The following is a 14,548-nucleotide window of genomic DNA, read 5'->3' as shown; positions in this document are numbered from 1 at the left end:
CCCCACCCCCAGCTCCCGCTTCCACAGGTAATACGGAGCCTTTCACTTTTTCTTGGTGAGGACTTTCTTTTGAACAAGTCATCTTTTTCGTTGTTCCAAAACTAAGCTTCGGAGTAAAACTCACCCAATGACCACTGTGGTCTTGCAAGAATGACCGATGGCCCCAGGGAGTGAGGGCCTTGCCCCTGGTCCATGGGTGGAGTTCGGGGGGCACAAGCTTTCTCAAGCTGCTCCCCTACCGCTCTGCCCCGTTCTGAGAGGCTCTTAGCTTCTCTGCGTCTCGGAGAAACAACGCACAAGGAGCAGGAGAGGACGGCTTCCGGGGAGGCCTGTGGAGGCCAGCTTCTATCTGATTTCCCTGCGTCACCTGGTCTGTGCCCTAAGAGACATGAACTATAAAAGTTTTCAGCTTTGGGGCCTATTTCCTTACTGGAAAGTAAGAGACCACATACTCCCCAGTCTGGTGGAATGGCTCCACCACAGAAGTCAGGGAAGTGCCCAGGATTCCCAGGTTTCCAGCAGCTTCCAGCAGTTTCCAGAGACTTAGGGACACCACTGCCATGTTCCTGGTGGAACAAGACCAAGCATTCTTGGGCTGGGGTATGAGACTTGATGCTGAAAAATGTCACTAAAACTGTACCACATGTGCTCCTCACCTTGTTATCAGCACTAAAGAGCCTGGCAGGAGGCAGCTCTATTTGGGTCTAGACAGGGCAGCACCCACCTGGTCTGGCGTCTGACAAGCCCCAAGAAGAAGCTGTGGAGAAGATAATAATACTGTATGCTTCGCCAACACCTCCTCCTAAGGGGCTCCCGCAGCTGCCATAGTAGCTCTCTCCCAGAAAAGACTCGTAGACTATTTCCAGAGATTCGAGGCTCTGTTGTCTCCATAGAGACAAAGGCTCAACCTGAAATAGCTGCAAAGTCCTGTAACAGAGCTGGTCAGAGGCTACAGCTTCGACTTCGAGGGCTCAGCTTTGGCCCAGAAACATCATAGGCAAGGACTGGCAACCACGGCTAGGTGTGCAGCCCCAGATGAATCTTCTGTTGCTAAGAATCCAAGTGGACAACTAGGACAGGTTTTAGTCTTGGCCGTGCCACTCCCTAGCTGAGCGACTTTAGCTAAAGGAAGAGGGGAATGATTTATTGGGTGCCTAACTGTGCCAGTCGCTGTGCTCACGTGGAAGCCTGGCTGTAGGTAGTAAAATGAAATAGCATGGTGAAATAACGCTCTCTAATATTCAAAGTGTATGGTAAATAGGTAGCTTTCCGACCCATTCAATTTTGGGGACCATCTGAGGGAAGTTTGTAAAAATACAGATTGCTGAGGGTCTGATTCAATGACCCTGAGGATCTGTGTCTTTCAAAACACCCCAGTGCACAGGCGGGTTTGTGAATCAGCTAATATTTACAGATATGAGAGGATGAATATCATTTCCCCAGACATTAGGGATGCCATGATTTTGCTTTCTTTTTCTGCCCAGCTAAGACATGGCCAGCCTGGCCCTGCCCTGGGTCTCTACCCATGAAGTTCTCCATTCCATTCCTTTGCTGATAGAACTTGGCTGCCTCTCAGCACCTCCCAGTAGAGACCTAGAGGGTAAGAAAGAGAAAGGTCTGATCCAATGCATCCATTGCCCTTGGTTACCCAAACCAGGTAAGCTGGTGTGGAAGCAAGACCAGCCACAAAGCTGAGAACCAGCCAGAGTTTGAATAAGCAGATAATGTATCTAGTAATGGTCATGGCTCACCCTTTTGCCTCTGTGTATTGGTTAAATATCAAGGCATACCTCTTGTATTTATTTTACTGACTTTGTGTTTTTCTAAACTTACTGGATACTTTTTCGGGGGAAGAACATCTGGGACAACTTTTTATGTTTGAAATCCCCCAATATCCTTAATGAGGAGCATCATGGCGTGGATGAGTTCAAACAAGAGATCACTGAAAAGTCATTGCCATGAGTTTTAGGGTGAGTGCACGGGGGGGCTCCCTCCTCTATTAAATTTACCTTCCGAGTTTGTTTCAGCTTCAAATAATATCAGTACCATTTACACCCTGTGAGAACAGTTGGCTGGAATGTTGAATGAGAAAGAGCTCAACCTTGAAGCAGATGCATAGGTGAAAACTCAGGCTTTCAGGGTTCCTGGATGTCGGCCCTGGGCAGACACATTCTATAAATGAGGAGACTGAGGCCCACCGAAGTGTCATGACTTGCCGGTTCCCAAATCCATCATCTTTGCTCTGGTCCCCATGCTGCCTCTGTACTTCTGGGTCTGAGTTATCTGTTCGCCTTGCCTTCAATAACAATGTATTGAATCCCTATGATTCAAGGAGCACCTTGCAGCCCAGTTAATTGGCACAAGGTCGGTGTTTAGTAGTTGCGGATGAAGAAAGGATGTGTGTCCTGTTGCTGCTAACCACCTGGGGACCTTGGACAAGACACTTGGGTTTCTAAGCCTCAGCTCCTTATTTGTACCTCAGGAAGTTGGAATATGTGGCTTTTAAGGGCCGTCCCGGTTTCTAGGCTTCTGCAGGTAGGTCAAACTCAGTGTTAGACTTGAATTGCATGAGCAGGAAGGCCAAGAGTTCTGCTCAAAGAATAACCCTCATTGGCTGGAAGGTCCCAGAAAGGAGAAGGCAGGCCAAGAGCTGCCCTCTCCTTCCCCAAGGTCACAGCAGCAGAGGTGAGCCAAGAATAGAAATGAGGCCTCAGATGGAGAGGTCCTGTCCAGCACAGGCAGGTGGACAGGAAGGACAGCGACTTTAGTTCTTCTCCAGCTCTGGGGCCAGGGACCATCCAGGAGGGTAAAAACAGCAGCTCTGGAGATGCTGAGAGGAGTTGAGTTGGCTGACCAGTGAGATGTAGAAATCAGTGCTGACCACTACCTGAGAGGCTCTGCAATTTCTCGGGTGCCAGGGTCTGGGAGGTGAATCACCATGGCTGTTCCCTGGGCCTTTGATACTCTTCCTGTGTCTATTGCTGCAGGCGGGCAGTCATTAGCTCTGGGTGTCCTCCAAACACATGTTTCCCCACTCCGCACTCTAGACCTTCCCTGGAGGCTGAAGGCCCAAGCTTCTGTCAGTCCCGAGTCTAAGCTTTGAGCATGGGAATGTCAGCCCAGTGGCCACTGATCATCTGGTTCAATCCCTGTTTTCAAATGAGAAACTGTGGTCAGAAGAGCTGAAAGACCCAGGCCGGTCTCCTACAGCCCCTGTAATCACACCTCATTTGCTGCTCGTCTCACTTTCTCCAAATAAACATCTCATACACCCCTTTCCTTTCTCACAAGCTCCCCGAGTGCCCAACTGCAGAGCAAGGAGGGCTCCCCTTCTTGCAGAGATCGCTGAAAAGTCATTCCCCCTGCCCCGCTGCAGTCTTTCAACATCAAGTCTGAGCACTTCCTCGCCCAGCTTTTACACAGCAATGATGAAGCGAGCAGGGTGCTTTTCAGCTGATTTGCCTACTGCAGAAACTAACCGCGAGGATGGTCCACTGGGAAAATGGGCCTGGCAGGTCAACAGTATGGAGTAAAGGGACTCTGTTTGCAGTGGGGGTCTGTGTCCGGGGCCTGAGAAAGAAGAAGGAATCGATGAAATGTGCTAAAGGTTGAGGCTCGTCAGATGCCCTTAGAAGACTAGGAGACGGGTTACGAAGAGGCTATTTCTTATCATTACTTAACGAATGTTTCAGTAGCCACTGAGTGCCAGGCAATGAGCTAGGTGCTAAAGATACAAAGAAGGGATGTTAGAGGCTGCTATGTGTGTGGAGCTTGGCATAGTAAGTGCTGCGATTCGGGTCTCGGAAGTGAGGCCCTGGGGGCGGGGCATATGGAGTGACCTTGTGTGAAGGATGACTGGGTGCTGAGAACTAAAGCCTGGTTCTCAGCCCCGGCTGCACATTACAATCAGCTGGGAGCTTGCAGAACCCCCAAACCCCAGCTACACCCCTGACCAACTAAATTAGAATCTCTAGGGTTGGAACCCAGGCATCGATAGTGGAAATTCCAAAGCGAGACCAAGGTGGGGACCACTGGTTCATGGGGGAATTTAAGTCTCAGGTTTGCAGGGGCATGGAATGGCTAAATGCATGACTACTGTTGGTTAGATGGTTTAATATTGAGCCTTCTTATTTAATCTTTCTAGGAAGCCATGAGAATTGCCTTTCCTTCGGATTTGGGTCTGAGGAAGAGCAGGGAGAAGGGAGGAGGGAAGGCAGGAAGAGGGAAGGAGAGAGGAAGAATTGGGGCTGCAGCATCTGAGCTCTTAGTGACGTTGTCCCAAACCACTTCTCCCTTACTGCCAGGACCTCCTGCAGAATTCCCCCAATTCCATGTCTGGAGTCTCCAATAACCCCCAGGGAATCGTGGTCCCAGCCTCAGCGCTCCAGCAGAGCAACATCGCCATGACAACGGTCAACTCACAAGTGGTGTCAGGTCAGTTCAAGGGATTGTGGGGACACCCCTGGGAAGAGAAAGGGTGGCCCCAAGGGGCTTCCAGGGGTGGAGAGCAGAGCACTGCACAAGTGTCCTAGGAAATGGGAGGGAGGGACTCCCCGCTGAGTCTCTTGACTAAAGTGTCCTGTAGGTTCACTGATAATTAGCACCAGGACCTGATTGTGATGGTTTAGAACAAATTTGGGTCAAAGTCTCATGAGCCCCTCAGAGACCAAGCGAGGCTATTGTCCCTTCCCCCAACATGTGCCGCCAAAGGCTCTCGTCTCCAACCCCCATCCCATCCCTGCCCACAGGGGCTGAATATCTCCAGAGCAGAGGGTGTTTACAGGTGAGTGCCCTCACTCCCACCCGACCGGATGGCAGGAGACACAAAAACTGGTTGTCTCCTCAGGTGGAGCCTTATACCAGCCAGTTACCATGGTAACCTCCCAGGGTCAGGTGGTCACCCAAGCAATCCCCCAGGGAGCCATCCAGATCCAGAACACACAGGTGAGTGTGTGTGCAGCTGTGTGCACATATGCATGGGTGTGGGGGAGGGCAACCATGATCACTTCCCATCTGCTAGGCACTTTACACAAGTAACTCATTTACTCCTCATTATTATTCTAAGAGATAGCATCACTCCACTCTACAGATAAGAAACTGGGTGTTGGAAAGGTTTTATCAACTCCTGGGATTTTGCTGTCTCCAGGGTTACATCAAAGGCTGCTGCACTCTCTGCTCCTGGTCTTCTTCACTCAGCCACTCTGTAGCTCGATGGGACAGGACACATGCACAGGGGGGCCGGAAGAGAGTAAGAGAATGTGGAGTCAGAGGCCTGAGAGCTCACATGAACTCTGTGATTGTGGATAGACCACCTAATCTCTCTGAGCCTTAGAGTTCTTATCCACAAAAGGGGGATTAACATCAACTAACTGCACACAGCCCTACCAACCTACAGGGCTGCTGTGAAGACTCACATGGTAATAGACAGGAAGGCGCTTTGCAAGCTATAAAGTCCCCCAGGAATGCTAACTATTGGATGGTTTATGGCAAACTCACATTTCTTATACCCTCTGCATGGCTCTGCTTCCTCTGTCTCCTCTCTCGTTCCCTTCCCCCCTCCCCTTTCTCCTTTCTCTTCTCTTCCCTTCTCCATTCTCTGAGGGGCTGGTGTCAGGTGATAGGAAAGGTGACCTCCCAGGGCCCTAGAATGAGTTGGGAAGGGGGTTGGGAGAGAGAGCCTGCCGTCACTATGGCAACAGGTCCCTGGTTGCTGGCCCACCAGCCTGCTGATGCTGACTTTTTCTTCATGCTCCCTGAAGGTTAATCTTGACCTCACCTCCCTCCTGGACAATGAGGATAAGAAATCCAAGAACAAACGAGGAGTCTTGCCTAAGCACGCCACCAATATCATGCGTTCTTGGCTCTTCCAGCATCTCATGGTGAGTGTGTGTGTATGTACTGGGGTGTGGAGGTGCAGTGTGCCGTGTGAATATAACCCATTTGGTGCCAGATTCCATTGTCATCCCTAGGTTTACAGGAGGCGTGCCCCCAAAGAGAGGCTCTCTGATAGGGATATTATCTTCCAGAGGCCAGGTTGGAAGGGAGGCCTAAGTGGGACCTAAAGCTGGGAGACTTTCTTTAGTGCTTGCTGCTGCTGCCTCAAAAAAAAAAAAAAAAAAAAAAGGTTGACATCAAAGAAAGAGTGGGGCAGACAAATTCTGAAGAGAGTTAAGTACAGGGCGAGTGTATGGAATTGTTCTGTGAACAGAGTTCCTTGGGGATCAGGGCTTCCTGGCCCAGAACCCACTTCCTGCAAGCCTCCACACTCACCCTGTGGACGCTTCTCCTGAAGTAGAAAGCATTCATTCTCAGCCAGGACTCTTCTGTTCCCCGGACTCCTCACCGCTGGGGAAGCAGAAGCTGTGTGTCTCTTTCTCCCTTCCCAGAGCATCAGATGAGGTGCAGTGAGGGGGAGCCGTGGTTGAGACCGTAGACCCTGGAGGGGCAGCCAGGCTGAAATCCTGGCTTCCTCATGGAACCAGCTCGGCTCTGTGACACAGAGCAAATGCTTTCACAAGCCTCTGTGACTACTTCCGTGAAGTTGTGACAAAGCCCTAGGTTTAAATGTGATGTTTATAAAGTGCCTGCTATGTGCACCAACAAGATGGGAGCTATGTGTTTGTGTGTAGGGTTAGCTGCAACAAACAGGACTTTGGTTAAATGTCAGGAATGATTTCAAAACTACAGTCCCCTAGAGCCATCCAAGAGCCATCGCAATAAATAAAGGCCAGTGAGTGTATCTGGGCTGATTGTGTGTGTGCGTGTGTGTGTGTGTGTGTCTCCTGAGTAGTGAGGTAGATTCTGTGAGCACAGGCAGGCTCCCAGCAGCCTGCGAGTTCTTGGCCTGACCTGGTGGGATACAGACAGATACAAGACAAACACCAAGCTTGGGACCTGCGACGTGTGGGGAGAACTAGGAGTAAGGGAACTCTTTCTCAATGAGAAGGATCATGAGAATTAATCAACCAATTGGCCAGTCTGTAGCCCTTCATTTGAAATTGGAGTCCCTCCAGAAGCCACGGAGCCTAGGCCTAGGCAGTGGGTCTCAGATTCAGGGTCTTAGAGACTCTGCCCCCGAAGCGCTGTGCACCCAGTGGACGGAAAGAACTGCTCTGCGGTGATCGATGTGGGGCGGGAACTCTGCATCTCCCACATGTATCCCTACCCCAACTCTAAGGGCTCGGGGCTGCCCAGTGCTTTGCTGAGGGAGTGCATATTGAAAACACCCCTAGAGAACAAACAGTAACCTAGTTTGGAGAGAAGGGGGCTGGAAGGCTGAGGATTGTAGTGGAGAGAGGAGGTTGGAGCGACTCTCAGAGCCTAGTGGTAAAGCCAGGGATGTCCAGCCTCAGGCCTCAGAAATGTCCCTGACTTCGGAGCTAGAGCGCGTGGTAGGGATGCCCAGGTCTCCTGGCTGCTTTGGTTTCCACACTGTCGGAGAGCTGAAGGTCTCCGGTGGGGTCTGTGGCCCTGGGAGCCTGGTATCCACGCTACAGCTTCCAGCCTCGCCCGTGGGGAGAGGGGCCCCTGGGGAAGGATTCCCTCTGTGCACTGGCCTGTCGCACCCAAGATGGGGCAGCCTCCCCGCTCCATGGGTCTAGAGCTGCCTCCAGCACCATGTGGAGGTATGACAGGAAGGCCGAGGGTGTTGTAGAAGGCTCATGGGCTTTTGATGCACCAAACCTGGGCTCAGACCTAGGCTTTACCTCTTATTCTGTCACCTGGACACGTTTGCCTCTTGTCAAGATGATGATGAAGCAGTGAAATGATTGTCAAGACCGTGGCATACGGAGGTGCTTAGTACATGTTGGTTTCCCCTTTCCTTTTTCCTCATCTCCCACTGCCATGCACTTTCGAAGACTGATGTCGTCACATCAGTCTTTATTATTATTATTATTATTACTATGGTGACACTGATTAATGAAATCCAGTAAGTTTCGAGCGTACAGTTCAACAGTAAGGCCTATATATTTTGCATTGTGTGTTCACCACCCATAGTTAGATTTCTTTCTGTCACCACATATTTGACCCCTTTTATCCCACCTACCTGCCCCCTACCCCCCACCCTCTGGTAACCACTGGTCTATTGTTCTGTCCACGAGTCTCTGTTTGTTTGTCATGTTTCGAAGGGGAGAAAGGCAGGCATAGGAGGAAGAAGAGACTGTAAAATAAATTCCCCTGCCCAGAGTCCGGGCATCCAGGCCAGCGGCCCTCACCAACTCCCATCACCCGCTGTGGGCTCCACCTCAGCTACCATCCACTCCTCCTTTGAAGGTCACTGGCCTGAGACTGGACGATCTCCCACTGGTCCCTCCTGGCTGTGCCTCCGCTCTGACCGTGGGCCTCATTTCACATCCTACTCTCGCTGAGCCCTCTCTGTGGCTCAGGGTCTTTTCTTTCTAATCCATGGTCACTTCCAGCCGGACTTGAGATGACAGAGGAAGGTCAGTGGAGAAGAGAGAGAAGTAGTAACTGAGCACAAAGCAAAAGGGAAGAAAGGACCCACATCGGCTCCATAGTAAGGACCTGGGACAATGGGGAGGACTTACCGAAAAGCAAGAGTAAGACTTTCTGCCGGTACCTTCCCACCCCCTGGCCCCTCCCCAGCTCAGAGTGTGCTCAGAGCAGGTGCTATTAATAAAACACTTAACATTGGCAAAGTCCTCCCTCAGTTAATGCCTTCCCGCAGAAGCCATCAAAAGAGGACAGGGGAATGACCCCTGGGCCTTTAAAGTCAGAACTCGGAACTTTTGGAGGAGGGAAAGGAAGAGGATGGGGAGAAGTCTAGACTCTAGGGACAAGGAAATCTGGTGTTCCGATCTGTAACACCTGCTGATTTTACCATCATTCGAACCTAAGAACCTACCGACTTATACTGTTACTTCCCTGTTCTGTGTGGATGTGCGTGTCAAAGCTACACATCTTATGTCTCTGACTCAGTTATAAATTGCTCAAGAACGGGGAGCATACATTTTGCCTCTTCTGTGGGCCCTAAAGCACTGATTCCCAAAGTATGCATTTGTACAGGGCATTATAGTGTCGCTCCCAAGAAAGGGTTCCACGGTGAATAAGTCTGGGGAACCCCAGTTATTCAGATTAGCTTATTTATTTATTCTTAGTGAACTCGTGGACACTGTAAATTTGCAAGAGGGGGTATGGTCGAAGCTTTTCCCAAACATATTTGATCATTCTAAGTTTCACTATCTTGTTTCACTGTTGCTTCGAAGAACAACCTTCAGACTGTAGTTCTGAGGAAATACAGCTCTGTAGTGACACTGCATTGGACAGATAGTAGCTGTTTAGTTTTAGGAAAGGAGGGTAGAAAAGGTATGAAAAAGGGCAGATCTCAATATATAGTAGATGGTCTCATATCCAGTGCAATGAGGACAACGGATATGTTAATTGGTTAATTGGAAAAGCTGGTTAAAGAAAGGAACAACTATTAGAAAGACACATTTTACTTTACTTTAAAAGATATACATATATTTATTCACTAATCTCTTGATATTTGGTCAAGCTCTTTTTCTGATTAAAATCTGTCATTTTTCTTGCACAAACCTCTCTTACGATATCACATCTATAAGTTCCATCTTTATTTAAAATGGAATAAGAATTTTGACATTTGGGAAGTAATCTGGCTGCAGAATATTTCTAGATTTTTATTGTGTATTCAAGTCTCTTAACGTTTGTCTCACTGCTTCTAAGTATAAGACATTTTTAAGCAAATCGAGTCTCAAGTCTTTCCAAAGCATTCCGCTTAGTTTTTTTTTTAGAAGCAATAACTCTTTCTTTTTGCCTTCATATTTTATTGGTTTGAAGAATAGTTCATTAAATTACATAATTACAGTAGCACATATAACTGGCATAAACCAGTTTGGTACAAACACTGTTGACTTCCTGATAAACAGATAAATTGACTAATAAACATCCTGCAAAGTAGCCTATTCATCTCAAGTATTCAGGACAACGTGGACAGCAGTTCTGATGGTTTACAGAAGAAATGGAGAGCACTGTATAATCTGCAAACTTAGTTAACGGAGACTGGTTATTAGAACTTGTACAGTAAATACCGGTTTTTCCTGTTGTCTTCTTTCCCTCTGGCAGAAGTCAGTATTCTTTGATTCCTTTTGTCCTGTGTCTGAGGCTGCTTGTCATTGCCAGTGTTCTGTGGCAATGGCAGCTACAGAAGTGTATTCAGATGATAGAATGCTCCTGGGATGGAGACTAAACCCAGAGCCTTTTCGCTGTTAGGCTGCAGAGAGAGTGGATGGTTTCATCCATTAGCCGCTTGCTTCTGGGTCCCTGAAGAACCCAGTGATACTTTCTTGCTGTTGCATTTTGGCTGAAAGAGGAAAAACTCCCGCTGGAAACAATGGTTCCATAACAAACCCAGGCTGGGCAAGAAATGCTGGCAGAGGGTCCTCTCCATGGAGGGGAAAGGGGAGGGCTGCACTTCCTCCCCAGCTTCTGCTCCATCCCCTCGCTCTAGATCTCAGCCTTGCCCTGCCCTGCTGGACGATTCTGTTCATTTCCAACCAAAATATGACAGTTCTCTGGGCTGCAGCCACCCAAGTACATGAACAACTTTACAGGATACTCTGTGTGAGGCAGGTGGGGAATCCTACAGAGGAAACCAAGCCCCAGCAATCCCCTCACCCATCAAAGGAGCTACCCCTTCGTTAACCACTGCAGTGTGCTAGATGCATGCATGCTAGCATCTTTTTGCATCATCTTATGATCTACTCGGCCTCCGTAGGAGGCGGGCACTACTATTATCCACGCTTAACTCATAACAAAGCTAGATTTAAAGAAGGTAACACGTGCCCCAAGGCCCCACAGGATTTGAACCCAGGTCTATGTGACTTGCAGTTCTACTTTCCTACCCACTAAGCTGTATTGCTTCCACATTGACCCAAGCAACCACGGCATCTGTAGGTAAAGCAAAGGGGATGCCAGCTTTTAGCTTAGGCACAGAGTCTCATCCTAGGAGAAGTGAGACTGCCTTACTGTCTCTTCCTTTCCTCTCCCTTCTCCATCCATCACATTTAAAAGCTTAGTCAGCATCCAGCCAAGGCCACAGTTGTACTCTGCTCGGTGTTGCCTTCAGTCGCTCAACAGACGTTCCTTGCATGCCTTGCCACCTTCCCTGTGCCTCGCATTGTGTGAAGCCCTAAAGGAATTAGCCATCTATCCATCTGTACAGCTGACTTAGAAACGGCGAGGTCTCTCACAAAGAGAAAGAGTACAGTCTATAGAAAGGACGTAGTACCTGGAGACAGGATCTGGATTTGAATTTCCCTGCCCCCTCTACCTAGCCAGGGGACCTGGGACAAGTTGCTTGACCTCATATCAGGCCTCAATTTCTTCTGCTGTAAAATGGAGATCACAATCTCCAGCTCATAGCATCGTCGTAAGGATAGAATAAGATGGTGGCGTAAAAGCACTTTGTCTGGATACAGACGTAGCCACTGCCGCAAATGCCTCCAGGCTCACTCTGGGAGTCCCATCATCCGCCCTGCCTTGGAAAATGCTGAGAGAAATCTTGACCCTTCTAGGGAATTCGTGGAGGAAAAAATAAGAAAACCTCGAAAAGCAAGAAAATGGCTTAGAGAGACTGAACAATTCTTATTCCAGAATGTCTTGTCTGCTACTTTTTCCCTTAACTTCATCACACTACCTAAAATCCCACTCGTCAGAGAGCCACTTAAAATTATCCAACCCCTATCAAACATAGATGCTCAGGAGAGTCCGTGAGGCCATCGCTGATTCACGGCTTGGTAGGAATCGGTCCAAAGCTTGCTTTTCTACTCCCACTCAGCTAAGATCAGCTTTATGGGCAGAGTGCCAATGCTTGTTAGTGGTAGGAGATGAAGATTAGAACTTTTTTTTATCACAGCATTTTGAGAAGGCAAACCAGAATGGGATGCCAGAGGAAGAGTCTCCAGCAATTATTCTGAACCTCTGCTAGGCCCTTGACTCTTCTGAGAATCTGATGAAAACTTTATCTACATCATCATGAACGGCAGTTTCAGGGCATTTGACCTTGAAGTCCTAGAGGCCAGAGGCCTCAGGTTCAGAAAGCTGACTCTAGAATAACACAAGGGCCCTATGAAAAGAGATGCTGGGAGTGTCAACGGGGCCATAGAAAGGGAAAATCTGACAAAGTCCATGCTCGCCCATCTCAGAGTTTACCCAGGTCTAGTTCTGTCCCCTGAAAGTAGAGGAAGCTCTATTGCTTCTTCTTCCTGAATCTTGTGGATTCCTCCTCTCCACCGGAACACTGATCTTTGAACTAATTTGGCCTTTGGAGCTAGCCTGGAAAACTCTTGTTTTTAAAATAACTTGTTTCTATGGGAAACTGTGATCTAAGTTCCAAATAACATGTCTATCTACTAACATCTAAGTTCCAGGTATGGGACGTGATATCAACACTCAAGGGGCTGATAACTTCATTGGGGGGGGGATAAGTAAGTTACGCATACAAACCATGAATGGTCAACCCATGATGTGATCAAGTGCTGGTATGCAAACACACATACTCGAGGAGTCAAGAATGGAGGAATCAATAGAGGTGAGGGGAGTCTGACCATCTGCGCTGGTCAGACATATCTAGAATAGTGTATCCAGGACTGAGCTTCAGATTTCAAAAGATCCTTTGACAAGTTGTGCCCAGAGAAGGACAGCCAGGATGGGGAAATGTCTGCTCAAATGACTCTAACAGGCAACATGTCATATGATGAAGGGTTAAGGCACAGGGGATGTTTGGTCTTTAGAAGAGGTTTGTTGGTTTAGGGCGGTGTGTAGTATTGAGCTTAGGAGGCAGACAGACCATTTATTGAACCCAGCTCCGTTTTTTACTTGCCATATGACCTTGAATGGGTCAATGAACTTCTCTGATGTTAATTTCCTCTTCGTAAAGTGGAAATAATAGTACCTACCTGTGGGGAAGATGATCAATGACATGTTAAAAAGCCCAGTGCCTGACAGATGCTCTAGTGCAGAGATAGAGTGGATGTGGCTAAAGGTACAAGAGGGCGAATCCTGCTCTGCCATTCACTACTGTATAACCTAGGGCCAATTTTTTTAACCCGTCTGAGCTCAATTTTCTCATGTGTAAAATGGGAATAATGACTGCTACTTCATAGGTACCTGAAGAGTTCTATGAGAATGCACGTCCAGTACTTTCACGGAGTACTCCGTGAATACCGTAGTATTCAAAGTTAGCCCAAAACTACAGGCATCCAGTATGTGGTAGCGACATTTGTCATGAGGTGAGAGGCAGTGCTGCAGACGTCTGTTATGATGTCAGAGGACAGTCTATGCTGGGAGCAGAGATGAGCACGGAGGCAGACTTGAGTTCAACCTTTCAGAACTTCAGAGCAAAGGGCTGCCACACTGACTGACAGTGGCAGGATTCTCCACATTGTGGGGGACAGCACGCATGGAATATGATAGTAAACCAATGAGCCTGCTTGCAGCTGGGGCTCAGCTAGACACTCTGGAGGCCCCCGGCCCCACCCAGCCACCCCTGGGACTGAGGATGGCACTATTTCTGCATACCTGTAACTTATTCAGGGGGCACTGCTGAAAGTTCTGGTGTGTAAGACTCTTGCCTTGGGGAGAGGCTGGCTTCGAGGGCCTCTCGGGCTCTCTGCAATATGGAGATGTTAGCCAACAGGGCTTGGTGGAAGAGCTGAGATGTGAGCCAGGCCTGGGAGGGTGGCTAGCATTTAGGACTGGGAAGGAAGAGCAGAAGGTGGAGTCATCTGGATGAGAATTACTCCTGACAGATCATGAATGCCCCTGCCTGGCCGGTGATTCCTTCTGACCCGAGAGACTGAACCCTCCTGCCAGTCGTGAGCACGACCTCCTCTTGTCCCCTTCCTCTCACCTTTGCAGCCTCGGGGACTGTGTGGCCCCTCAGCACGGCTGTGACTATTCTCTCTCCCATGCGGCTCAGGCATCTGTATCTGTTGAGCTCTGATGGAAGGGACACCTGGAAGCTGGAAGTCAGGCAAGCTGTGTTCCCAGCTGCATTCATCTCTCTGTGCCAGAGAAGCGCTCAGTCTCGAATTCCTGCCTGTTACATGAGCGCGTTTACTCCCCCCCACCCTTCGCTGTAAGGAGGTAGGGAGAACAGACCCTGGAAGCTGCCCTTCGACTCCCCAGGAAGGACGGAGAGTGTCAGAGGCATGGCCTGGGGCAGCTGTAGTCCCAGGGCGTGTGCCACACTGGATGCTTCTGAAGCAGTGAGTGCCAGGGAAGGAGGTGAAATCAGGGGTCTCCATCTAAGACCAGGCCTGGTTGACAATAGGCCAGTTACCACGGGGTTGGACAGAGAGCTAAGCAGAAAAGAAAGAGGTATAGGAGACCCCGGGCTTGCACTGAGCCCCAGAACATTCCACGGGAGCCTGAAGCTCAGAGATGACATCCGAAAAATGGCCAGGGGAGATTTCCAACCTCACAGCATCCCCCAAGAAGCCCGAGACCCAGGTTAGGAGAAAACGTCCCAATCACATGTGCGCAGGGGCTGGAGCAGTCCCAGCGT

The 14,548-nt window shown here is 49.1% G+C and overlaps 1 protein-coding gene across 1 annotated transcript in view; it reads left to right on the top strand.

Annotated features, from left to right (window-relative positions):
- Positions 1-14,548, top strand: part of PKNOX2 (PBX/knotted 1 homeobox 2) — a 244,608-nt gene that overhangs the window by 220,417 nt on the left and 9,643 nt on the right. The window contains exons 7-9 of the mRNA XM_025049206.1: positions 4,305-4,434; positions 4,847-4,944; positions 5,760-5,879. Coding sequence (XP_024904974.1) covers positions 4,305-4,434; positions 4,847-4,944; positions 5,760-5,879 — 348 coding nt within the window. The remainder of the gene's footprint in view (positions 1-4,304; positions 4,435-4,846; positions 4,945-5,759; positions 5,880-14,548) is intronic.

Source organism: Pteropus alecto, unplaced genomic scaffold, assembly GCF_000325575.1.
Source record: "Pteropus alecto unplaced genomic scaffold, ASM32557v1 scaffold135, whole genome shotgun sequence".
Taxonomy (NCBI): Eukaryota; Metazoa; Chordata; class Mammalia; order Chiroptera; family Pteropodidae; genus Pteropus; species Pteropus alecto.
Note: the sequence above shows the minus strand (reverse complement) of the source record. Positions and strands in the feature narration are given on the sequence as shown.